The following is a 25,708-nucleotide window of genomic DNA, read 5'->3' as shown; positions in this document are numbered from 1 at the left end:
ACGAAGAGCAGCGCCACCCCAGTGTTGGTTTATTTCATAAAAGCAATCTAAAACTCACAGAGAGGAGATAAAAGGCCAGCATAAAAAATGGTCATCTGCATCACTTCAGGGAGGACTTGGTGGTGGAGTGGAGAAGCCGCTGGTCTGGGCTGTTTCAGTGGTGTCCAGCAATTCCTGGTTCCCAAGAACCAGGAAGTGCCGGACACCACCGACACCAGGAACCAGGACCAGCGGCTTCTCCACTCCACCCCAGGAACCAGGAAGTGCCGGACACCACCGAAACCAGGACCAGCGGCTTCTCCACTCCACCCCAGGAACCAGGAAGTGCCAGACACCACCGACACCAAGAACCAGGATCAGCGGCTTCTCGACTCCACCCCAGGAACCAGGAAGTGCCGGACACCACCAACACACCCCTGACCAATGGCTTCTCCACTCCACCTCCAAGTTCTCCCTGAAGTGATGCAGATGGCCGTTTTTATATGCTGGCCTTTTATCTCCTATCTGTGAGTTTTAGATTGCTTTTTTGAAATAAACCAACTTTTAAATCTGCACTGAGGTGGCGCTGCTCTTTCCCCATTTCCCTTGCTTGTTTTTTACAGAGTTCCATCTAGCTCTGTTGGGAGCCGGCAGCCACCCCATCCATCCAAACGTCTACTCCTACACCCCATCATCACAAGTGACTGAATACCCCCATGTTCATGCACTGGGATGCATGCATTAGACTGTACATGAACATTCACCTATGTACCATTGACCTCACAAGCGCTGGTCAAAGTCCTCAAGGTTTAGGAGTGTGTCTATAGGAATGTTTGACCATTCTTCCAGAAGAGAATTTGTGGACGAGAAAGCCTGGCTCGCAGTCTCTGCTCTAATTCTTCCCAAAGGTATTCTGTTGGGTTAAGGTCAGGATTCTGTGCAGGTCCCCCACCTCAAACTCACTCATCCATGTCTTTATGGACCTTGCTTTGTGCACTGGTCCAAATCCTTTTGTGGAGGGGGGATTATGGTGTGGGGTTAATAGGGGTTGGGCTTGGCCCCTTAGTTCCACTGAAGGGAACTCCTAAGGTGTCAGCATACCAAGACATTTTGGACAATTTAATGCTCCCAACTTTGTGGGAACAGTTTGGGGATGGCCTCTTCCTGTTCCAATATGACTGTACACCAGTACCAAAGCAAGGTCCATAAAGACATGGATGAGTGAGATTGGGGTGAAGGAACTTGACTGGCCTGCACAGAATTCTGACCTCAACCCAATAAAACGCCTCTGGGAATTAGAGTGGAGTGCAAGTCAGACCCTCTCGTCCTACATCAGTGCTTACGCTTCTGGAAGAATGGTCAAACGTTCCCATAGACACCCTCCTAAACCTTGAGGACTGCCTTCCCAGAAGAGTTGAAGCTGTTATAGCTGCAAAGGTTGGCCCAACTCAATATTGAACCCTACAGACTAAGACTGGGATGCCATTAAAGTTCATGGGCGTGTAAAGGCAGGCGTCCCAATACTTTTGACAATATAGTGTAATTTGATATGCAATTGTTGCTTATTCTTTTTGATTGTAAAGTGATGCTGTGACTGTTCACTTTGGAAATACATTTATTGTGGCTTATTATGTGTTATTGACAACTTATTTTAATATCAAGCGTTCCATAAAAAAGGTTTTAGTAAATTGTTTAGCACTTTAGTTACTTTTTTGGTCATTGTATTTGTTATGGATTTTGTTTTGTTTTTTTTTACACTGAATTATACAAATTCTTTATTATTAGGATCGGATTCCCCCATTTTGTTTTCTTAATTTGCAAAAAAAGCCTGCTAAAATTTCATAAATTCTTTGTTTTTTTTTTAACTGTCCGCCATCACTTTTTCTAAACACCCTGCAATAACATTTTTCACCTACATGTCTTACTTCAATCACATCGCTTACTAAAAGAGATAAGCCATTCCTCAAATCATTTGCCTTCATCCTGACAACCGGGCAGTCTATCAAACTCCTGCTGAAATTTACTTATGGTTTTAAAGGCTTCCAGCAAGCTGAGCCCCCGTTATTCTCAGTGAAAAGAAAATGTTATATTTCTGCATATCGATTAATGGTAATGCAAGGACACCTTTAAAACTCTTAGGCCTAGAACATGTTTGAGTCAATTTTGGCTTGTAGTTGCCAAAATAATCTTTTGGGTTTTTTTTTTTTTTACGAGCAAAGGGCCACAAATCCAGGAAGCCCATTTTTTTTTAGAAACATCATTGTCAAGAATAGACCTGGACTGGAACATAAAATAGGACTGGGAATTTTTAGAGTGAACAGTCTAGACTCTATTTTATATTTAAGATCAAATTACACTTATTTATTTAATAGATCAGGTACAATGCATTATATTGCCAACAATAAAAGTCCCAAGAACTAATATCAGCCGGAGATAAGGAAGTTTAAAGCAAATATTCTAAATCTGTGTCCTGTGGAATCCTAGGGTTCCTCCAGAGGTTGCCTAGGGCTCCTCCAGAGGTTGCCTAGAGCTCCTCCAGAGGTTGCCTAGGGCTCCTTGAGCTGTGGCTAGTTGACTCCCCATCCGATAGTGCTCACATAGTTCCAGGGCCAACACTATTTTGATGGGACAGTGGCAGTATTACCAATGATCGTCTTAGTTATATAAAAGTGTGGAATTCGAACCATTGTTATAAGATTGCCATCCTTCCCATTGACCACCAATGTAAAGGGCATTCTTCCCGATGACCACCAATGTAAGGGGCCTTCCTCCCAAGACGCTTCTTTCCATATACCACCAATATAAGGGGCATTCTTCCCACTAACCATTAATGTAAGGAGCATTATTCCCATATGCCACCAATGTAAGGGGCGTTCTTCCCAATGACCACCAATGTCAAGGGCATTCTTTCCAATGAACACCAATATAAAGATAATTTTTTCCATATACCACCAATGTAAGGAGCATTCTTCCCATATAGCACCAATGTAAGAGGCATTCCTCCCACTGACCACCAATGTAAGGGGCATTCTTCCCAAAGGCCACCAATATAAGGGGCATTATTCTCAATTAATAATGTAAGGAGCATTCTTCCCATACACCACCAATTGGGGCATTTTTTCTCAATGACCCCCAAGGTAAGGAGTATTTTTCCTATATACCACCAATGTAAGGAGCATTCCTCCCATACACCACCAATAAGGGCATTCTTCTCATTGACCACCAATGTAAAGGGCATTCTTCCTGATGACCAGACCACCAATGTAAGGGGCCTTCTTCCCAATGCCATTTTTTCCATATACCACCAATATCAGGGGCATTCTTCCCACTAACCATTAATGTAAGGAGCAATGTTCCCATATGCCACCAATGTAAGGGACATTCTTCCCACTAACCATTAATGTAAGGAGCATTATTCCCATTTGCCATCAATGTAAGGAGCGTTCTTCCTAATGACCACCAATGTAAAGGGCATTCTTCCCAATGAACACCAATGTAACTAGAATTTTTTCCATATACCACCAATTTAAGGGACATTCTTCCCAATTCCCAATAATATAAGGGGCATTCTTCCCACTGATCAATAATGTAAGGAGCATTCTTCCTATATAACACCAATGTAAGGGGCATTATTCTCAATTATCACCAATGTAAGGAGCATTCTTCCCATACACCACCAATAAGGGCATTCTTCCCATTGACCACCAATGTAAAGGGCATTCTTCCTGATGACCAGACCACCAATGTAAGGGGCCTTCTTCCCAAGGCCATTTTTTCCATATACCACCAATATAAGGGGCATTCTTCCCACTAACCATTAATGTAAGGAGCAATTTTCCCATATGCCACCAATGTAAGGGGCATTCTCCCCACTAACCATTAATGTAAGGAGCATTATTCCCATTTGCCACCAATGTAAGGGGCGTTCTTCCTAATGACCACCAATGTAAAGGGCATTCTTCCCAATGAACACCAATGTAACAAGAATTTTTTTTCCATATACCACCAATGTAAGGGGCATTCTTTCCAATTCCCACTAATAGAAGGCGCATTCTTCCCACTGATCAATAATGTAAGGAGCATTCTTCCCATATAACACCAATGTAAGAGGCATTCTTCACACTGACCACCAATGTAAGGGGCATTCTTCCCAAAGACCACCAATGTAAGGTGCAATATTCTCATTGACCACCAATGTAAGGTGCATTATTCTCATTGACCACCAATGTAAGGAGCATTCTTCCCATACACCACCAATAAGAGCATTTTTTTCCTCAATGACCCCCAAGGCAAGGAGCAATCTTCCCATATACCACCAATGTAAGGAACACTCCTCCCATACACCACCAATAAAGGCATTCTTCCCATTCACCTCCAAGGTAAGGAGCATTCTTACCATATACCACTAATATAAGGGGCATTCTTCCCTTTTCCCACCAATATACGGGGCCCTTTTTATTGCTTACTTGCAATGAATTAGGTTCTTGTACGACTAGAAAATTCTTGTAAGGGTGTGATGGGAAAAGGTTGAGAAAGGCTGGTCTATAGTGTATAGGAAGAATGAGATGTTTCCAGTAAATGGTTTATTGAACAAGACATATAAATAAATAAATAATAAGTAAATAAATAATAATAATAATAAATAAATAAGTAAATAGCCAACACGTTTTGGGTGCTCAGAGTCTCCTTCATCAGGGCTTTCTGCAGAGGATGGATTGATAGGTGTACTGGACTTAAAGAAACCGCAAATAGGAAGCACATTGGGAACTAGTGCAGCACCAACCAACCAGATTAGAAGAGGCCATAGACAGAGCCATCTTTATACCTCCCAACTCTAGAACATGATAAAGAGGGGTAACTTAGGGAGGGGGGGGGGGGTAACATTTTAAATGTATTATATATTGCTGGCCTCATATATCATTTATACCCAGAAAAGCTCCAGGCCCCCGGTACTTGTCTGGTCTGCTACGGTGATGATTATCTCTTGTTGCTAAGATTCTCGTTATCTTACAACCAAGTTGGAGGAGATGCTTACCCTCCTTATGAAAATTGGGGTTATACTTCAAATGAAAATTGGGGTTATACTTCAAATACTTTCTTAGTCTGAAGATGGTTGGATCTATAGTTCACCAATAAAAGTAATCTATGCCTGGCCTCTCCCCGTGGGCATAGCCAGACAATATTAATATTCCCATAGCAGAGACACTCAAGTTTTCTATACAGGAAATTAAGATTAATTCAGAATCATAACCTATTTTTTTACAATTTCATTTCAGTTAAAAAAAAAAAAAGGAAAAAAAAAAACTTCAGTCTCTGGGATTTGTTTATTGTTATTATTCAGATAGGGCCCCGGAGGGCTCGTCGCATCATTAACGTCAGAATAATAAGTGTAGACAAGAGCCGGTCTGCGACTCGACAGAATTTTACAAACGATAACATTAAACACCACAAGTGGCATTCGTCCTTTGGGAGTGAAAAATGTGTAAATAAAGGGAAAAAAAGAAAAAAAAGTGTCCTGCATTTTTTTGCTTGAAGCTTTAAAGCTACAAAAAAAAAAAAAAAAGAAAAAAAAGAAAAGCGCAGCCTTCAATGCAGAATAAATCATTATATTTCTTTCCAGCACGCTTCATAACCATCAATGCTTCTCGTTGAGTTCTGGGGAGTTTTCTCCAATAAGAGCAGCATTGTCAATGGCAACCAGATTCCAGCAGTTTGTCTAGCTTGAGATGAAAGATTGAGATTGACACTAAGCATATAGGTTCTGTGTGTTCCCCTTTAATAACTGCCATTTTCGGCAGCTGGAAAATAGATGTGCAAACAGTGCAATTTTTTTTTTTTTTTTAAAGGTGACGGGGTCTCTTCAATTACATCCTAAAGTGGCAGCTGATAAGATTGAATGACCCCCTTCCCAAAGCCAGTTTGCACACAGGGCCGGGACAAGGTCATCCAGTGCCCAGGGCAAGGATGCCAAACTGCGCCCCCCCCATCCCTTAGGGTTAGGGTCAAGGTGCCCCTCCATCCCTGCAATAAACCATTGCGCCCCTCCTGCCCACCCCTTGTCCCGGCCCTGTGTGCAAACTGGCTTTGGGAAGGGGTCATTCAATCTTATCAGCTGCCACTTTAGACTCCATTCACACTAGAGCGACTTGTCAGCCTGACAAGTCGCGGTCCCTCGCGGTCCATTGACCGCTACAGGACCCGTTCTAATAGGAGCAACACAAGTCGCTCCGACTTAGAAAAAGGGTCCTGTACTACTTCGGGGCGACCTCGGAGCGACTTGCATTGACTTCCATTATATGAAGTCTGTGCAAGTCGCGCCGAAGTCGCGGTGCACAGGACTGACAAGTCGCCTCCCGAAGTAGTGCAGAGTCGTGTCGCCATAGTGTGAACCGACTCTTAGGATTTGCTTGAAGTGACCCCGTCACTATTAAAAAATACATAAATAAATAAATGCAGACAAAAAGTACAATAAATCAAGTATTTTAACCACTTCTGGACCGGAAGGATTTGCCCCCTTAATGACCAGACCATTTTTTGCAATTCGGCACTGCGTTACTTTATTGGACAATTGCGCGGTCGTTGCGACACTGTACCTAAATAAAATTGATGACTTTTTTTTCTCCCACAAACAGAGCTTTCTTTTGGTGGTATTTGATCACCTCTGCGATTTTTTATTTTTTGCGCTATAAACAAAAATAGAGCGACAATTTTGAAAAAAAAAACAATATTTTTCACATTTTGCTATATAACATTCCCAAAAAAAAAAAAAATTTAAAAATCAAAATTTTTTAACATTTTAGGCCAATTTGTTGTCTGCTACATATTTTTGGTAATAACAAAAAATCGCAACAAGCGTACTTTGGTTTGCGCAAAAGTTATCGCGTCTACAAACTATGGAAAAGATTTATGTCTTTTTTTTTTTTTTTTTACTAGTAATGGCGGCGATCTGCGATTTTTAACGGGACAGCGACATTGCGGCGGACAGATCGGACCCCTAACTAACATTTTTGACACTTTTGGGGGGACCAGTGACATTACTACAGTAATCAGTGCTATACATATGCACTGTTACTGTAAAAATGACACTGGCAGGGAAGGGGTTAACCTAGGGGTGATCAAAGGGTTAAATGTGAACCTAGGGTCGTGTTTCTAACTGTATGGGGGCGGGGCTTGTGAAATGATTACAGAGACCTGTGATCCTATATAGAAGGAACCCAGGCGCTCTGTGAGCAAATAAAAACAAAGAAAGGGGCGCACCAGCCTAGCGCATTATCCTCAGCGAGCTTTTAATAACATAAGTTTTAAAATCGGCTACTCCCAAACATGCGTAATAATCCAGCATTTCAATTCCATAGAGCAGCATCTTTTTAAAAGTCCAATGTCTCGTGAAGACGGAGGGCTGACGCGTTTCGAGGCCGTGCCTCTTCCTCAGAGCAATCTGAGCCGCCTGCCCCGTGCATCAGAGTCCCCGCTGCTGAGTGGGGGCGGGAGCCCCCTAGCTGCAGGCGCGCGACTGTTTATAGCGCCAAAAATAAAAACCGCAGAGGTGATCAAATACCATCAAAAGAAAGCTCTATTTGTGGTAAAAAGGGGACATCAATTTTATTTGGGTACAGCGTCGCACGACCGTGCAATTGTCCGTTAAAGTAACGCAGTGCCGAATCACAAAACATAGCCTGGTCATTAAGGGGGGAAATCCTTCCGGTCCAGAAGTACTTAACCGGATCCACTTCTGAAACTTTTGTCAAGTGTTTCACCATTTACTAAAATTCACCATTTTCACTCCATTTTTTTTTTTTTTTTTAGTTTTTTTTTTTTTTTTCACTCCATTTTCATTCCGTCCTATGTTAGCACATTACTGGTTGATCTATGTCAAGTTTGGTTGATAATTTAGTTCTATATCAATGATGGCGGCACACTGATAAAACGTAGAAAGCTGCATTGTAGAGCGCCGGAGGAGTCTGTAATAATCAGTCATTAAATGCAACCAACCAACCGCAACATACACATTAAAAAAAAATTGTCTGATCTCGGTGGGACTATAAGAAGTCGGTTTTTGCGTGTCTTCGCTGTAAGCCATCATGCCTGGATCTCACGCCAGACGCCTGTCACCTTACACACTGCAATATCCGCTTCATGGATGGATCAGATCTGTCTCTTATCCCAGATCTCCAAGCTGCATATCATTAAATATAAAAAAACAAACAAAATGCTATATTTAACTAGTTCTGGACTTGAAGATTTTCCCCCATAATGGCAATTCTTTGCGTTTTTTTAACAGAAAATGCGTGGTCGTGGGACGCTGTACCCAAATATAATTGATGTCCTTTTTTTTCCCCACAAATAGAGCTATTATTTGGTGGAATTTGATCATATCTGCAAATTTTTTTTTTTTTTTTTGCGCTATAAATATTTAGTAGTAAATACCGAGATATACTGTGGCAGGCTGACTTGGCTGCACAAACTGCTGTACCTGTATGCAGGGCTTTTTTTTCTCAGAAAATAGGAGCAGGAACTCCCCCTATTAAAATCACCCCTTGTCTCTGCCCCTACCCTCCTCTGAGCACCAACTCTTGGTTCCACCCCCTACCCGCATCCCAGTACCGCCTCCTTTAGAGAATAAAGAACCACGTTTTATTTTGTGGTTCTAAGTAATTTGTATGGACTTTGGCAATGATAACAAAAAAAAAAGCAGTAAAATAGTTTTTTTTCACTATGACGAAAATTAAGACAAAAATGTGAGGCAGGGACGTTTACCCTCGTAAACTAACTTCCATTTTTCACGGAGCTCCGCCTTCTTCCGCTCCCAGCAAGCAAATTGAAGGGACTGTGTGCACCCTGCCAACTGCCAGAGACCAGAGCAGCACTGTGCATTACAGGCAGGCCTCCCGGGTTCCAATGAGCCTCCCACTCCCGAATTCCAAATCATGAGGCGACCGCCAACGTCCAGAGAGCAGACTGTGAGTCAGTGCTGTATTTTGGCCTACGCCAACAAGGCCCAGGCCTAGGGCGGCACTTTGCAGGGGGGCAGCAAAAAAGCCACCTGAGACTCTATTGGCCACTGGTTGCTAGAGCGGCCTCTCTCACCCCCTCTCTCTCACCCCTCCTCTCTCTCTCTCCCACCCCCTCTCTCTCCCTCTCTCACGCCCTCTCTCTCACCCCCCCTCTCTCTCTCTCATCCCCTCTCTCACCCTCTCTCTCTTTCTCTCTCATCCCCCTCTAGCTCTCTCTCATACCCCTCTCTCTCTCTCATTCCCCTCTCTCTCTCACACCCTCTCATCCTCTCTCTCTCTCTCATTCCCCTCTCCCTCTCATCCTCTCTCTCACTCTTTGATTCCCCGCTCTCTCTCACCCCCCCATCTCTCTCATCCCCCTCTCTTTCACCCCCACCCCGTCTCTCTCTCTCTCATCCCCCCTCTCTCTCTCTCACCCTTCTCTCTCTCCCATCCACTTTAACCCCCCTCTCTTTTGAGATCTCAGGGGTTCATGCTGGGACTTGTAGTCCTTCAATTTTGGAGGAAGTCCCATCCGTTAAAAAAGGAGTGGGGCAAATTTATATAGGAAGGGGGGGGGGGTGCCCAATTTTAGTCTTGCCTAGGGCAGCACAAAACCAAAATACACCACTGCTGTGAGTGTGTAGTACTAGTGTACATTACAACTACAGCAGACCTGAGGTCTCCCCCCAGACCACCGTGCATCCAGAGCACTGAGACCACCATCCAGCACTGTGCAGCAATACAGGTCCCCTCTGACCAGTGACCACCGACATGGTGGCATCCAGAGCACTGTGTATTACGTGCTATTTCTCAGACCTGAGACTACCATCCAGCACTGTGCAGCAATACAGGTCCCCTCTGACAGTAACCACCGGCATGGTGGCATCCAGAGCACTGTGCATTACAGGGCCATCCCTCAGACCTGAGACCCACATCCAGCACTGTGCAGCATTACAGGTCTCCTCTGACCAGTGACCACCAGCATTGCGGCATCCAGAGCACTGTGCATTACAGGCCATTTCTCAGACCTGAGACCACCATCCAGCACTGTGCAGCATTACAGGTCTCCTCTGACCACCCTCCAGAGCACAATGCAGCATAATAGGGCTCCTCAGACCTCTGTCCAGAACACTGTGCAGTATTACAGGCCTCCTCAGACCACCATCCAGAGCACTCTACAGCATTACAGGCCTCCTCAGTCCACCATCCAGAGCACTCTGCAGCCTTTTTCCTGCCTCCTCAAACCACTCTCTAGAGCACTGTGCAGTATTATAGGCCTCCTCTGACCAACGCCCAGAGCACTCTGCAGCATTACAGGCCCCCTTCAGACCACCACGCAGAGCACTTTGCAGCATTACAGCCCTCCCCAGACCACTGTCCAAAGCACTCTACAGCATTACAGGCCTTCTTAAACCATCGTCCAGAGCACTCTACAGCATTACAGCCTCCTCAGACCACGTCCAGAGCACTGTACAGCATACTATGCCTCCTCAGACCACCTTCCAGAGCACTGTGCAGTATTACAGGCCTCCTCAGACCACCATCCAGAGCACTGTGCAGTATTACAGGCCTCCTCAGACCACCATCCAGAGCACTGTGCAGTATTACAGGCCTCCTCAGACCACCTTCCAGAGCACTGTGCAGCATTACAGGCCTCCTCAGACCACCTTCCAGAGCACTGTGCAGCATTACAGGCCTCCTCAGACCACCTTCCAGAGCACTGTGCAGCATTACAGGCCTTCTCAGACTATCCAGACTGGCTAAATCTGTATCTGTGAATTTGTTCAAACCTTAATACCATAAATAACAACATGTTTTTAGATTTCTTGTTACTCCAGGAGTATACAATGGGAAACTCTATAGAAATGCTTAAATATTGCATTACAATTTAAGTAAACACATTTTAGTTGTAATGTACTGGAGGTTTTAGTCGACTAAAATACGATGACTAAAATGGGGCTAAAACTAAAATGGCATTTTATTCAAAAGGCTATGACTAAAACTAAATCCAAATTTAATGCCAAAATTCACACTGGTGTCCACGACCAGTTAATTTATGCTATGTTTCTGATTCTCTCTCTCTCTGCTCTATGCATCTCCAATCAGGATCGAACTTCCAAGTCAGGCTAAGTGTGATTGGTGGAGAAATGCCTTACATGACTGTGAGAGACACTAGGGAGCCGGTAGTGGATGTGTTTTTGAATGTCCCTCCTACACCATAAGTCAAGTATACAAATGGGATTTCCAGATTGAAGATGGACTGGAGCAATGCTTTAAGTGGGCCGGTACGCACCGGTACCCAGTACCGCCACTTCCAAATATGGCTCTTGAGCGTACCGCCACCTCTCCGTGAGCCTTAGCGTACCGGGTACACTCATTTCCCACTCCAGAGCCAGACCAGTCACCACCAGTGAGTCCCCCTGCTCCGGAGTCCCAGCCCAGGCCAGTAGCAGCGGCAGAGCTGCCACGCTGCTGGCCTGTACTGCAGTGCACTGGTTGCTATCGCCGCCCGGCGTCTAGCAACCAGTGATGTCATCTGAGAAGAGTGAGGCCCCACCATACACTGCGGAGCCTCCTTCCTCCTTCGCACCAAGTGGAATGTTGGCTCCACCCACCTCCTCCCTCCAGCTACTCCAGGCCAGCACAGCACAGTGAGTCCTGTGTGTCAGCCTCAGCCTAAAAACGTGAGTAGGAGCAGTTCTGGGGACCCTGATGTTGGATGGGATAGGATGGGGGGGCTCTGTGGGGACCCTAATGTAAGGGGGGTGCTCTTTGGGAACCCTGATGTTGGATGGGATAGGATGGGATGGGGGGGCTCTATGGGGACCCTAATGTGAGGGGGGGGGTGCTCTTTGGGGACCCTGATGTGGGATGGGGTAGGGGGCTCTGTGGGGACCCTAATGTGAGGGGGGGTGCTCTTTGGGGACCCTGATATGGGATGGGGGGCTCTGTGGGGACCCTAATGTGAGGAGGGGGGGGTGCTCTGTGGGGACCCTGATGTGGGATGGGATGGGGGGCTCTGTGGGGACCCTAATATGAGAAGGGGGGTGTTCTGTGGGGACCCTGATGTGGGATGGGGGGCTCTGGGGGGACCCTAATGTGAGGGGGGGTGCTCTTTGGGGACCCTGATATGGGATGGGGTGCTCTGTGGGGACCCTGATATGGGATGGGGGGCTCTGTGGGGACCCTAATGTGAGGGGGGTGCTCTTTGGGGACCCTGATATGGGATGGGGGGCTCTGTGGGGACCCTAATGTGAGGAGGGGGGGTGCTCTGTGGGGACCCTGATGTGGGATGGGATGGGGGGCTCTGTGGGGACCCTAATATGAGGAGGGGGGTGTTCTGTGGGGACCCTGATGTGGGATGGGGGGCTCTGTGGGAACCCTAATGTGAGAAGGGGGGTGCTCTGTGGGGACCCTGATGTGGGATGGGATGGGGGGGCTCTGTGGGACCTTAATGTGAGAGGGGGGGTGCTCTGTGGGGGCCCTGATATAAAAAAAATTACTAAATTAAAAATAACAATAATAAAAAAATGTGTCTCCAGGCTTGGTTTGCCATTTGGACTGCACTGTACCTTTAATTCCTTTTGTGAACTTCTCCGATAGAGGGATCCAAATTGATGAATATTGTGGGATTTCAATAATTAAATGACCTTCAGCTCAATTTTTCTTTCTTGTTGTTCTTTCACAATTTATTTTTCTTTTTGTACTGCCAAAGAATATTCATATTGACCCCCAGGGTAACATAGAGAAATAAGGTAAAAGGAACACTGCAATGGAGGGCAGCGGGAGGTCGGGGATATTATAATATGGAAATTTTACAGCACCCGGCGCTCCTCCGCTATTATTATGAGTTGTGGTCCAGGGATGATGCAGTTAAAGCCATGCATACATAAAGCCTGGCATTTAAACACTTCAGCTCCGGAAGGTTTACCCCCCTTAATGACCAGGCCATTTTTTGCGATACGGCACTGCGTTGCTTTAACTGACAATTGCGCGGTCGTGCAATGCTGTACCCAAATAAAATTGATGTCTTTTTTTCCCAATAAATAGACATTTATTTTGGTGGTATTTGATCACCTGTGCGGTTTTTATTTTTTGCGCTATAAACAAAACTTTTAAAAAAAATATTATATTTTTTATTTTCTGCTATAAAACATTCCCGATAAAAAAATGTGAAAAATCTATTTTTTTTCATCAGTTTAGGCCAATATATATTCTGCTACATATTTTTGGTAAGAAAAAATCCCAATAAGTGTATATTGATTGGTTTGGGCAAAAAATTATTGCGTCTACAAACTAGGGGATATTTTTATAGCATTTTTTTTATTTATTATTTAATTTATTATTTATTATAGATTATATATTATTATTTTTATTTTTATTATTATTTTATTATTATTATTATTTATTCTTGTATTTATTTTTTTATTTTTACTAGTAATATCGGCGATCAGCGATTTTTAGCGGGACTGAGACATTGCGGCGGACCGATCGGACACCTAACTGACACTTTTTGGGGGCCTGTGACATTATTACAGTGATCAGTGCTAAAATATATACACTGTAACTGCACTAATGACCCTGGCAGGAATGGGGTTAACATCAGGGGTGATCAAAGGGTTAAATCTGTCCCTAGGGGGTGCTTTCTAACTGTGTGGGAAAGGTGCTCTGACTGGAGGAAGACCGATATCTGTGTTCCTAATTAGCCCCTTCGTTTCCTCCCTGTCAGAATAGCGATCTGCCTTGTTTACATAGGCAGATCGCTGTCCTGCCTCTCCCTGGAATGATCGCGGATGGCCGATGGACATCAGGTTCGCCGGAACCCATTAATAGATAATCCCCGCTAGCCAATCATGGTGCGATCGTGCCTCCAGCAGCAGGATCACGCCATCTAGTGGCTATTGAATGAAACAATGTACAGGTACGTCGTTTAGAGCAATAGAGCCACACTGCCGCAGTAAATACATGGCGGACGGTCGGCAAGTAGTTAAAGTATTTATTTAGTTCTGTAATTAGTGGAGCAGCTGGCGATTGCTCTGGTCTGCTCTGAGTTTCACAGGCTGGGGGTTTGACTGAATGAACCCAAATTCGGATGGCTGCACTCCCAAAGACGATTTAAAATGTTTTTTTACATGGTTTTTACATCGTCTTTGGGAGTGCAGCCATCCGAATTTGGGTTCGTTCTGACCACTGCTGCAGTGACAGGGCTTACACCCCTTATGAACTACTTACTTTGATTATGCCGACTTACCTGTGAGCAGCGATACCTTGCTTTCACAATCAATCAGCGGCTTTGACTGCTTCCCCCTGCCTTCTGGGGGGGTTCTGAAAAGTAGTGGGTTGGGAGAGTCAAATCTACAATCTGAATATTTATGTGGTCCCAGCCAACCCTGAGGGAGGGTGCCCAGTGGGTGGCTGGGAGGGAGCATAAATAATTTGATGTCTGGAGCAGAGGGGTTCTTGTTCAGGAGGAGAAGTTCCCAGCCAGAAAGGTTACGGCCCTTCTGGGCAGTCCAGCTGTACTTTGTCATTTGCTGAGAGAGGTCCCAGCTTTGGCAGAGCTGGGGGGGGGGGGGCTTATCTACTGAACTTGGCTGGAGCTAGTTAAGGGATTTGTCAGAGGATCTGGTCTGAAGAGCTCATGGGAGACATGGCTGATTGATATTGGAAGGGGGGATCCAAATATCCAAGGTCCCTTTGCAAAAAATGTTCTTAAAGCGTAACTCCACTTTTGTTGAGAAAAAAACATTCCCCTCTGGGTGATCTCTGTACATTACATGGATTTTTACAAACTTTGTTGCAGATTCATACCTTTTGCTATCCTGAAGAAATCATTGCTTGTTCCTCTGTTCTCTTGTCCTGAGTGGGTCTAATGGGAGTGGTTTCACAATTATCTGTCAGCTATGGCAGCTGCAGGGCACTATTGAGGAAAGCTGCTGGGCCTGCATCCCTTTAGATGTGTTCCTATTGGGAGTATCTCGCCAAAAATTACATTTTTGTTACAGGGGATGCCTGAAATCTATTACCGTAATAAATAATTACCGTATATACTCGAGTATAAGCTGACCCGAATATAAGCCAAGGCACCTAATTTTACCACAAAAAACTAGGAAAACATATTGACTCGAGTATAAGCCTAGGGTGGGAAATGCAGCAGCTACTGGACCCAACTGGACTACCACAAGTCCCAAAACAGGGGCTGTGGACATGGTACAGTAGATGCAGGGCTTTAGGGCATAGTACAGGAGATGGTTCAGGCATGGCACAGTAGATGGTTCAGGCATGGCACAGGAGATGATACAGGCATGGCACAGGAGAAGGTTCAGGCATAGCACAGGAGATGGTTCAGGCATGGCACAGGAGAAGGTTCAAGCATGGCACAAGAGATGGTACAGGCATGGCACAAGAGATGGTACGGCACAAGAGATGGTTCAGTCATGGCACAGGAGTTGGTTCAGGTATGGCACAGGAGATGTTTCAGGCATGGCACAGGAGATGGTTCAGGCATGGCACAGGAGATGGTTCAGGAATGGCACAGGAGAAGGTTCAGGCATGGCACAGGAGAAGGTTCAGGCATGGCACAGGAGAAGGTTCAGGCATGGCACAGGAGAAGGTTCAGGCATGGCACAAGAGATGGTACAGGCATGGCGAAAGAGATGGTACAGGCATGGCACAAGAGATGGTACAGGCATGGCACAAGAGATGGTTCAGGCATGGCACAGGAGATGGTTCAGGCATGGTACAGGTGATGGTACAGACATGGTAGAGGTGATGGTACAGACATGGCACAGGAGAAGGTTCAGTCATGGCACAGGAGAAGGTTCAGTCATGGCACAGGAGAAGGTTCAGTCATGGCACAGGAGAAGGTTCAGTCATGGCACAGGAGAAGGTTCAGGCATGGCACAGGAGAAGGTTCAGGCATGGCACAGGAGATGGTTCAGGCATGGCACAGGAGATGATTCAGGCATGGCACAGGTGATGGTACAGGCATGGCACAGGAGATGGTACAAGGGATGGTACAGAAGATGCAGTGCTGTGGGCATGGTACAGGAGAAAAACAGGGGCTGCGGAGGAGTCTCACTTATCTTTCGCCTTACATTTAAAAATGGCGCCACCCGGCGCCAACACGTCACCGCGCATGCGCCCTCTGCCGGGGAATAGCTGAACGTGTACGGGCTTTCCTGAGCGGCGGCGGCACATGCGCACTGACCGAAGAACAGGTAAGTGAGACCGCGACTCGAGTATAAGCCGAGGGGGGGCTTTTTTAGCATAGAAAAACGTGCTGAAAAAGTCGGCCTATACTCGAGTATCTACGGTAATTTATTTAGTTTTGGAATAAAGCTGTAACATAACAAAATGTGGAAAAAGTGAAGCTCTGTGAAAACTTTCCGGATGCACTGTAACGTGTTTGGCCACACTTTGCAGTATCATGCACATTACTGAAACCCGTTCTTCTATGGGGGGCGCTGTTATAGGACCCCTGCCATATATTTGATTGCATTGGCAGTTGACTGGTTGGTCTTACACTTTACCCCCTGGCATTGCTGTTTTAGGTGCCTAGTCCGAGCTGCACGAGAGAGAGAGAGAGAGAACATTCCACATTCATTCAAATATTTCATTTTGTTCCATCAAGGACAACCTTGGATCCCTCTTATTTCAGAAACGGAGTCAAAAGACAAAATTTTCTGTGGTTGAAACACAATAGCATTTACTAATGAAGGACTATAAAGTGCGGAGAGATGTCGCAATTGTGTGGTTGCTGGATAAAGAAAAAATGTACCCACAATCCTTCTGACGTTAATAGATTCCATTGTGCGGTGCGCGGCCTCTGTTGTGCGCTGCGTCAGTTTCTGGGCTAGTCAAGGTTATCCTGTTTATGACCAGTAAGGTGAACTATGAATGTTTTATATGCTGTATGTTGGAACTGTGCATAATGTACACTATTTACATTGCCTAATGGTAGATTCCGTTCATGAATATATCCATGAGATGCCACATTGGAATGATATATAGTTTTGCAATATTTCCTAGAATTGATGTAGATGTAAATTCCATTACTAAAACCTTGTATAAGATTTAACAGGGGCTTATTTTTAACCGGTAGCCGACCGCCTGCCGCAGTTATACAGCCGCTCCTGCGCAAACCGACGTAGGTATACAAGGGTCGCGCGCCTGCAGCTAGGGGGCGAGCGCGGCGCACCCTTGCTTCTCAGCGGGGACTCCGATGCACAGGGTCAGGTGGCTCCGATTGCCGCCTGACACCCGCGATCGCTCCCCGCTGAGAGAGAAGAACAGTCGGCTGTTATAAACACAGCTGACCATTGTTCTCCCTGGAATGATCACAGAGCGCCTGTGATCCTTCTATATAGGATCACAGGTCTCTATGATCATCTCACAAGCCACGCCCCCCCCCCACAGTTAGAAACACTACCCTAGGTACACTCAGGGCTATCTTTAACACAGGGCAAAAGGGGAAACTGCCCCGAGTCCAGTCATTGTTTTGGGGCCCAAAGCAGCCGCCCTTGAGCCCCCAAATAGTTGATAAGTGAATTCAAGAGGGCCCAAGAAAAGTTTTGCCAAGGGTCCAAATTAATATTAAAGACGGCCCTGGCAGGGCTGTCTTTAACACAGGGCAAAAGGGGCAGCTGCTCCGGGTCCAGTCATTGTTTTGGGGCCCAAAGCAGCTGCCCTTGAGCCCCCAAATAGTTGATAAGTGGATTCAAGAGGGCCCAAGAAAAATTTTTGCCCAGGGTCCAATCAATATTAAAGACGGCCGTGGCAGGGCTGTCTTTAACACAGGGCAAAAGGGGCAGCTTCCCCGGGTCTGGTCATTGTTTTGGGGCCCAAAGCAGCTGCCCCTTGAGCCCCCAAATAGTTGATAAGTGGATTCAAGAGGGCCCAAGAAAATTTTTTCCCAGGGTCCAATCAATATTAAAGACGGCCCTGGGTACACATTTAAAACCCTTGATCACCCACAGTGTTAACAAGTCACAGGAATCGCACGGGGGTCTCGTAACTTGCAAAGGTTCAGGATCGTGGGCAGAATCGCGGCAATTCTGCCCGCGATCCAAGATGCCTATTTATGAATGGAGAATAAAGGAGTTGTAAAGGCAGAAGAAGGTTTATTATCTTAATGCATTAGGATAAAAAAGCCTTCTTTGTGTAGCAGCACCCCCTAATATTTATCTGTACCCCATCTCTGTGCAGCAATGTCCACATGTCCCCCAGCTATCCGGGACTCTCCCTGCTGATTGACTGAGGCACAGCCGCTGTGTCATTGGCTCCCGTGGATGTCAATCAAAGTCAGTTAGCCAATCAACAGAAAGGGGGTGGAGCAGAACTGCAGCTCCATGTCTGAATGGACACACAAAGCTGCAGCTTGACGCGGGTGCCCCCATAGCAAGCTGCTTGCTGTGGGGGCACTCGACAGGAGGGAGGGGAGGAGGATTTGGGCTGCTATGTGCAAAACCACCAGGTAAGTATTAAATGTTTGTTATTTAAATAAATAAAAAAAAAAAAACAAGACTTTTTAATCACTGTAAAGTGAAACCCTTGTGAAAAAATACTCTTACATAGGTTGTACTTGTTTATCTACAGCCTCCTTAAGCACACATTTTGCACAGAATTTCTCAGCTTCAGAAGGAAGGGGGTTGGGATCTGACGCCACACACTGCACAGCATAAAGCAGAGAGTTGAGTAATCTATGATCAAGCCCCAGTGTGCGGGGTGAAACATGTCAGAGGGCGTGGCTGGAGCGGCACTGGCTGAGGCCAAACTCATTCACATATTCATGCACAGGGTCATTGAGCTGTGTTCCTTCTTTTCTTTTTTATGCATCTGCACCCCTGAATGGTGCATAGGTACCTGCTACCTTCACTGCAACCAGTGGGGAGATCTTTGTTTCAGATTGGAGCGGCATTGCATATATACCTGGATCACAAGAAGCTGAGTATAATCTGAGACTTGAGTGGAGGGGATGTACACACCCCCTCTACACAGTCTCATAGGGAAACATGCACAGCTGAGACTGTCAATCACCTGCTGTGTGCTGGAGGGCGGGGCTGTCTCCGTATAGACCAGTGGTCTCAAAACTGCGGCCCAGGGGTCAGATGTGGCCCGTTACTTGCTTTTATCCGGCCCTTGGGGCACTGTTCCATCTATTGATACCAACAATGGGGCAACATCCCCCCCACTGACACCAATGATGGGACACATTTCCTCCCAATGATGGGACACATTTCCTTCCAATGATATCAACAATGGGGCACTATTCCTCCCCAGTGACACCAATGATGGGGCACAATTCCTCCCAATGACACCAAAAATTGGGCCCAATGATGGGGCGAAATTCCTCTCCGTGACCACCAACTATGGAGCACAATTCCTACCACTGACACCAATGATGGGGCACAATTCCTCCCACTGACACCAATGATGGGGCACTATTCCTCCCACTAATACCAATGATGGGGCACTATTCCTCCCACTAATACCAATGATGGGGCACTATTCCTCCCACTAACACCAATGATGGGGCACTATTGTTCCCACTGACACCAATGATGGGGCACTATTCCTCCTACTGACACCAATGATGGGACACTATTCCTCCCACTGACACCAATGATGGGGCACTATTGTTCCCACTGACACCAATGATGGGGCACTATTCTTCCCACTGACACCAATGATGGGACACTATTCTTCCCACTGACACCAATGATGGGTCACTATTCCTCTCACTGACACCAATGATGGGGCACTATTCCTCCCACTGACACCAATGATGGGGCACTATTCTTCCCACTGACACCAATGATGGGACACTATTCCTCCCACTGACACCAATGATGGGGCACTATTCCTCCCACTGACACCAATGATGGGGCATTATTCTTCCCACTGACACCAATGATGGGGCACTATTCTTCCCACTGACACCAATGATGGGTCACTATTCCTCTCACTGATACCAATGATGAAGCACTATTCTTCCCAATGACACCAATGATGGGGCACTATTCCTCCCACTGAGGGCATTATTTTTGTCCCCACTGAGGTTGGGACCTTTTCTACTCCCAATGGCCACAGTCTGGCCCTCTAAAGTCAGAGGGACAGAAAAATGGCCCTTGGTTTAAAAAGTTTGGAGACCCCTGGTATAGACTGTCAGAAGTCACTCATGCAGATAGTGAGAGAGCCGACAGAAATCACACTAAGGGCTTTGGATTGAGACAAGTACACCCTATAGAAGGGTATGCATTGTTCCTTTTTCATTTCAGTGCCTTACAACCACTTTAAGTGTTTTTTTTTTTTCTGCAGGTTGAGCCACAGGACCTCTCCGAATCCTGTTTCTGGGTAAAAGCAAAGGAGGACAAATTTGAAAATCCTGAACTCTTCAAGAGGCTGTGCCAGACTTTCGCCACACACATCAAAGGTAGGCCGGCAATCTACATTAATTTTTATTACTCGTCATTTTTATTTATTTGCCGACTGTTTCATCACATGGTGTACCGCTGTTTGTAATGGTGGTTCTGTTTTTTTTTTTTGTTTTTTTTTGTTCCTTTTAAATACTTGGTAAAACCAAAAACATTTTTCACATTTATGGTTGCCAAAATCCTTACTCCTACTATGGGTGCACTATCTTTCCTTATTTAATTGATTATTAGACTCTGCCGCTTTCCAGCTCTTTCTTTGAGAGTGGCAATGCTTTGGCAGCCGATTCCGAGCCTTCAGTGATGCGTTGCCTTGCTTTCTGCGCATGCTCCAGTTTTCACAGTGATGAGGACAGTCTCTATCTTTCCTCCATCTCACTGCCCCATATCACACTCTTCAATGCCTTGTGAGGGAGCTCAGCAGAATGATTGATAGCGACCAAAGAACAGGAATGTAAGATAGATGGTAAATAAAGAACAATAGATTTATTTATATATATATATATAAATGAATTTTCATTCAATGGATAGACAGACAGATGTGGCTCTTGCATATTGACTGATGGCAATAAGGGCAGATTTTAGAGACAGATCAGTAGATAAAAAAATAAAATAAAAATAGATAGATGATAAAACAATAGAAAGGGATATGATAAATGAATAGATAAAAGAGATAGATACAGGATAGATAGATCAAATATAAAATGATAGATAGATAGATAGATAGATAGATAGATAGATAGATAGATAGATAGATAGATAGATAGATAGATAGATAGATAGATAGATAGATAGATAGATAGATAGATAGATAAAAGAGAAAATGATAGAAAGTTAGACATTAGATGAAGATAGTTCGATATCAATTAGAGAGATAATTATAGTAAAAATGGTAGATAGGAATTTGTCAATACAAGATAGATATTTATAATTCGTTGAAATAGGTAAGTACCTGCAACAGTTTAATTAAAATGATAGATAATCAATTGATAAAAGAAAGGTAGATAGAAATAAGTAAATACACGATAAAAAGGGATAGATAGATAGATAGATAGATAGATAGATAGATAGATAGATAGATAGATAGATAGATAGATAGATAGATAGATAGATAGATAGATAGATAGATAGATAGATAGATAGATAGATAGATAGATAGATAGATAGATAGATAGATAGATAGATAGATAGATAGATAGATATTAGATAGATATTAGATAGATAGATATTAGATAGATAGATATTAGATAGATAGATAGATAGATAGATAGATAGATAGATAGATAGATAGATAGATAGATAGATAGATAGATAGATAGATAGATAGATAGATAGATAGATAGATAGATATTGGATAGATAGATAGATATTGGATAGATAGATAGATATTGGATAGATAGATGGATAGATATTAGATAGATAGATATTAGATAGATAGATAGATAGATAGATAGATAGATAGATAGATAGATAGATAGATAGATAGATAGATAGATAGATAGATATTAGATAGATAGATATTAGATAGATAGATATTAGATAGATATTAGATAGATAATAGATAGATGATAGATAGATAGATAGATAGATAGATAGATAGATAGATAGATAGATAGATAGATAGATAGATAGATATTAGATAGATAGATATTAGATAGATATTAGATAGATAGATATTAGATAGATAGATATTAGATAGATAGATAGATAGATAGATAGATAGATAGATAGATAGATAGATAGATAGATAGATAGATAGATAGATAGATAGATAGATAGATAGATATTGGATAGATAGATAGATATTGGATAGATAGATAGATATTGGATAGATAGATGGATAGATATTAGATAGATAGATATTAGATAGATAGATAGATAGATAGATAGATAGATAGATAGATAGATAGATAGATAGATAGATAGATAGATAGATAGATAGATAGATAGATATTAGATAGATAGATATTAGATAGATAGATATTAGATAGATAATAGATAGATATTAGATAGATAGATAGATAGATAGATAGATAGATAGATAGATAGATAGATATTAGATAGATAGATAGATAGATATTAGATAGATAGATAGATAGATAGATAGATAGATAGATAGATAGATAGATAGATAGATAGATAGATAGATAGATAGATAGAGGTCAATAGATTAAAAAAAAAAAAACAGACAATGCAACAATAGAAAAGAAGATGATAAATGAATAGATAACATAATAAATGAGACAGATAACATGACCGATAGAAAGGTAGACAATTGATAAAGATAGATGGGATCAATAGTTTAAATAAATAGATAGATAGATGTTACAATGTGTAGATCTCTTCTGTACGATGGAATATCTCATTGATGATTATCCTTTGAATGAAGGAAGTTGGTCTTTGTTCATTTGGTACTTTGTATACGATTGTCTGCAGTGGAATCTTCTACAGATCTATAATGAGTGAGCACATTGAGGTGCTGTAACATTGACATGGAAACATACAGACGGAAGAAGCAATGCAGAGGAGAGCCATCCCCAAACAAACTTTAAATCTAGAAGGAGAGAAGATCAATAGATGAGGAGGTAGAGGAATTGGATGGAGTTACTTTGGTTGTAGATACAGTGTGCCACTTGTGAAATGCTGTCCATGAATCATAGCCAATGATTTGTATGCACCATGAGCTAAACTCCAAGCAAAGAGCTCAATAAACAGAGGGTTTTTTTTATGTTTATCCATCCAGCCCTGATAATAATCCAGCTCTGTCACTCAGCACAGTCCTATCTGGCAAGGCAGGAGACCTGATTTTCCCCCTATTGCAATTCAGTTACACTTACAGGTCTTGCCCCTCCCCCAACACCCAGAGTTCTGCTTTAAAGGATTTATTATTTTTAGAATTTTTTCGGGATTAATAAGCCAATTTAAAGTCTGTATGGCTGTCCCGCAGTTACTGGTGTGAGAAACAGAAAATGAAAATTTAGTAATTGCAACCAACAGATTGACCAGTCCGGCGTCCAATTAATCCCGTATAGACTGTAAGCTTCACTAAGCAAGCGCTTTTCATGCGGTTTTTACCAGTAATTAAGTCAAAGCAAACTTCAGGAATAACGATGCTGGAAGAAGCGTATGAAGAGGTTCTCCTATAGAACGTATATGTTGTGCCGGCTCTGGACGAGGAACTGTAGCAATTAGTGTTCTTATTTAATAAAAAAAAGTGTACATGAACATTCTTCAAAGTCAACCACTAAGACCGACCATCCTGGCGGGATCGATAATTAGTTCAAGTAATTTCATTTCTGCAAACAAGTGACAAATTCCAGAAGTTTATAAACTACTTTTAGAAAAGTTAAAAAAAATTATAATCAAGAGATACATTAAGAGGATATAATGAAAATGTATATCTTATTAAATCTTTTTTACTATATTTTCATATTATATAATTCTATTATACAGTATATTTATATTATATATTTTATAATGTCTAATATATCTTTTTATAATTGTTTTTGTTATATCTTCTTACTATATCCCTTTATTATATTTTCTTATTGTATCTATTAAACCTTCTTATTTCTCTTTATTAAATCTTCCTATTATACAGTATCTCTTTATTATATCTTCTTCTTATATCTATTATACCTTCTTATTATATATCTTTATTATATATTTTATTATATCTATTATACTTTCCTATTATTTCTCTTTATTATATATTTTATTATATCCAATAAATAATCTCATTTTTTTTATTTTTTTATTATATCTTCTTACTGTATATTCCTTTATTTTCTTTTCTCATTGTATCTATTATTCATTCTTAGTTATCTTTATTATATCTTCCTATTATATCTACTATACCTTCTTTTTAGATCTCTTTATTATATATTTTATATCTATCATACCTTCCTATTATATCTCTTTATTATATATTTTATGATATCTAATATATCTTCTTATAACTTATTATATATATATATATATGTGTGTGTGTGTGTGTGTATATATATATATATATATATATATATATATATATATATATATATATATATATATATATATACAGTGCCTTGCGAAAGTATTCGGCCCCCTTGAACTTTGCGACCTTTTGCCACATTTCTGGCTTCAAACATAAAGATATAAAACTGTAATTTTTTCTAAAGAATCAACAACAAGTGGGACACAATCATGAAGTGGAACAAAATTTATTGGATATTTCAAACTTTAACAAATAAAAAACTGAAAAATTGGGCGTGCAAACTTATTCAGCCCCTTTACTTTCAGTGCAGCAAACTCTCTCCAGAAGTTCAGTGAGGATCTCTGAATGATCCAATGTTGACCTAAATGACTAATGATGATAAATAGAATCCACCTGTGTGTAATCAAGTCTCTGTATAAATGCACCTGCACTGTGATAGTCTCAGAGGTCCGTTTAAAGCGCAGAGAGCATCATGAAGAACAAGGAACACACCAGGCAGGTCCGAGATACTGTTGTGGAGAAGTTTAAAGCCGGATTTGGATACAAAAAGATTTCCCAAGCTTTAAACATCTCAAGGAGCACTGTGCAAGCGATAATATTGAAATGGAAGGAGTATCAGACCACTGCAAATCTACGAAGACCTGGCCGTCCCTCTAAACTTTCAGCTCATACAAGGAGAAGACTGATCAGAGATGCAGCCAAGAGGCCCATGATCACTCTGGATGAACTGCAGAGATCTACAGCTGAGGTGGGAGACTCTGTCCATAGGACAACAATCAGTCGTATACTGCACAAATCTGGCCTTTATGGAAGAGCGGCAAGAAGAAAGCCATTTCTTAAAGATATCCATAAAAAGTGTTGTTTAAAGTTTGCCACAAGCCACCTGAGAGACACCAAACATGTGGAAGAAGGTGCTCTGGTCAGATGAAACCAAAATCAAACTTTTTGGCAACAATGCAAAACGTTATGTTTGGCATGAAAGCAACACAGCTCATCACCCTGAACACACCATCCCCACTGTCAAACATGGTGGTGACAGCATCATGGTTTGGGCCTGCTTTTCTTCAGCAGGGACAGGGAAGATGGTTAAAATTGATGGGAAGATGGATGGAGCCAAATACAGGACCATTCTGGAAGAAAACCTGATGGAGTCTGCAAAAGACCTGAGACTGGGACGGAGATTTGTCTTCCAACAAGACAATGATCCAAAACATAAAGCAAAATCTACAATGGAATGGTTCACAAAAAAAGTCCAGACCTGAATCCAATTGAGAATCTGTGGAAAGAACTGAAAACTGCTGTTCACAAACGCTCTCCATCCAACC

At 42.9% G+C, this 25,708-nt stretch overlaps 1 protein-coding gene across 1 annotated transcript in view; it reads left to right on the top strand.

Annotated features, from left to right (window-relative positions):
- The window catches only part of DIAPH2 (diaphanous related formin 2), a 1,824,032-nt gene that overhangs the window by 656,536 nt on the left and 1,141,788 nt on the right, over nucleotides 1-25,708 (top strand). The window contains exon 18 of the mRNA XM_082263377.1: nucleotides 20,295-20,409. Within this exon, the coding sequence (XP_082119503.1) occupies nucleotides 20,295-20,409 (115 nt within the window). The remainder of the gene's footprint in view (nucleotides 1-20,294; nucleotides 20,410-25,708) is intronic.

The sequence above is a fragment of the Pelophylax lessonae genome (assembly GCF_965119305.1).
Source record: "Pelophylax lessonae genome assembly, chromosome: 7".
NCBI classification, from domain to species: Eukaryota; Metazoa; Chordata; class Amphibia; order Anura; family Ranidae; genus Pelophylax; species Pelophylax lessonae.
The sequence above is the reverse complement of the archived record's forward strand: the minus strand, read 5'-3'. Positions and strand labels throughout refer to the sequence as shown.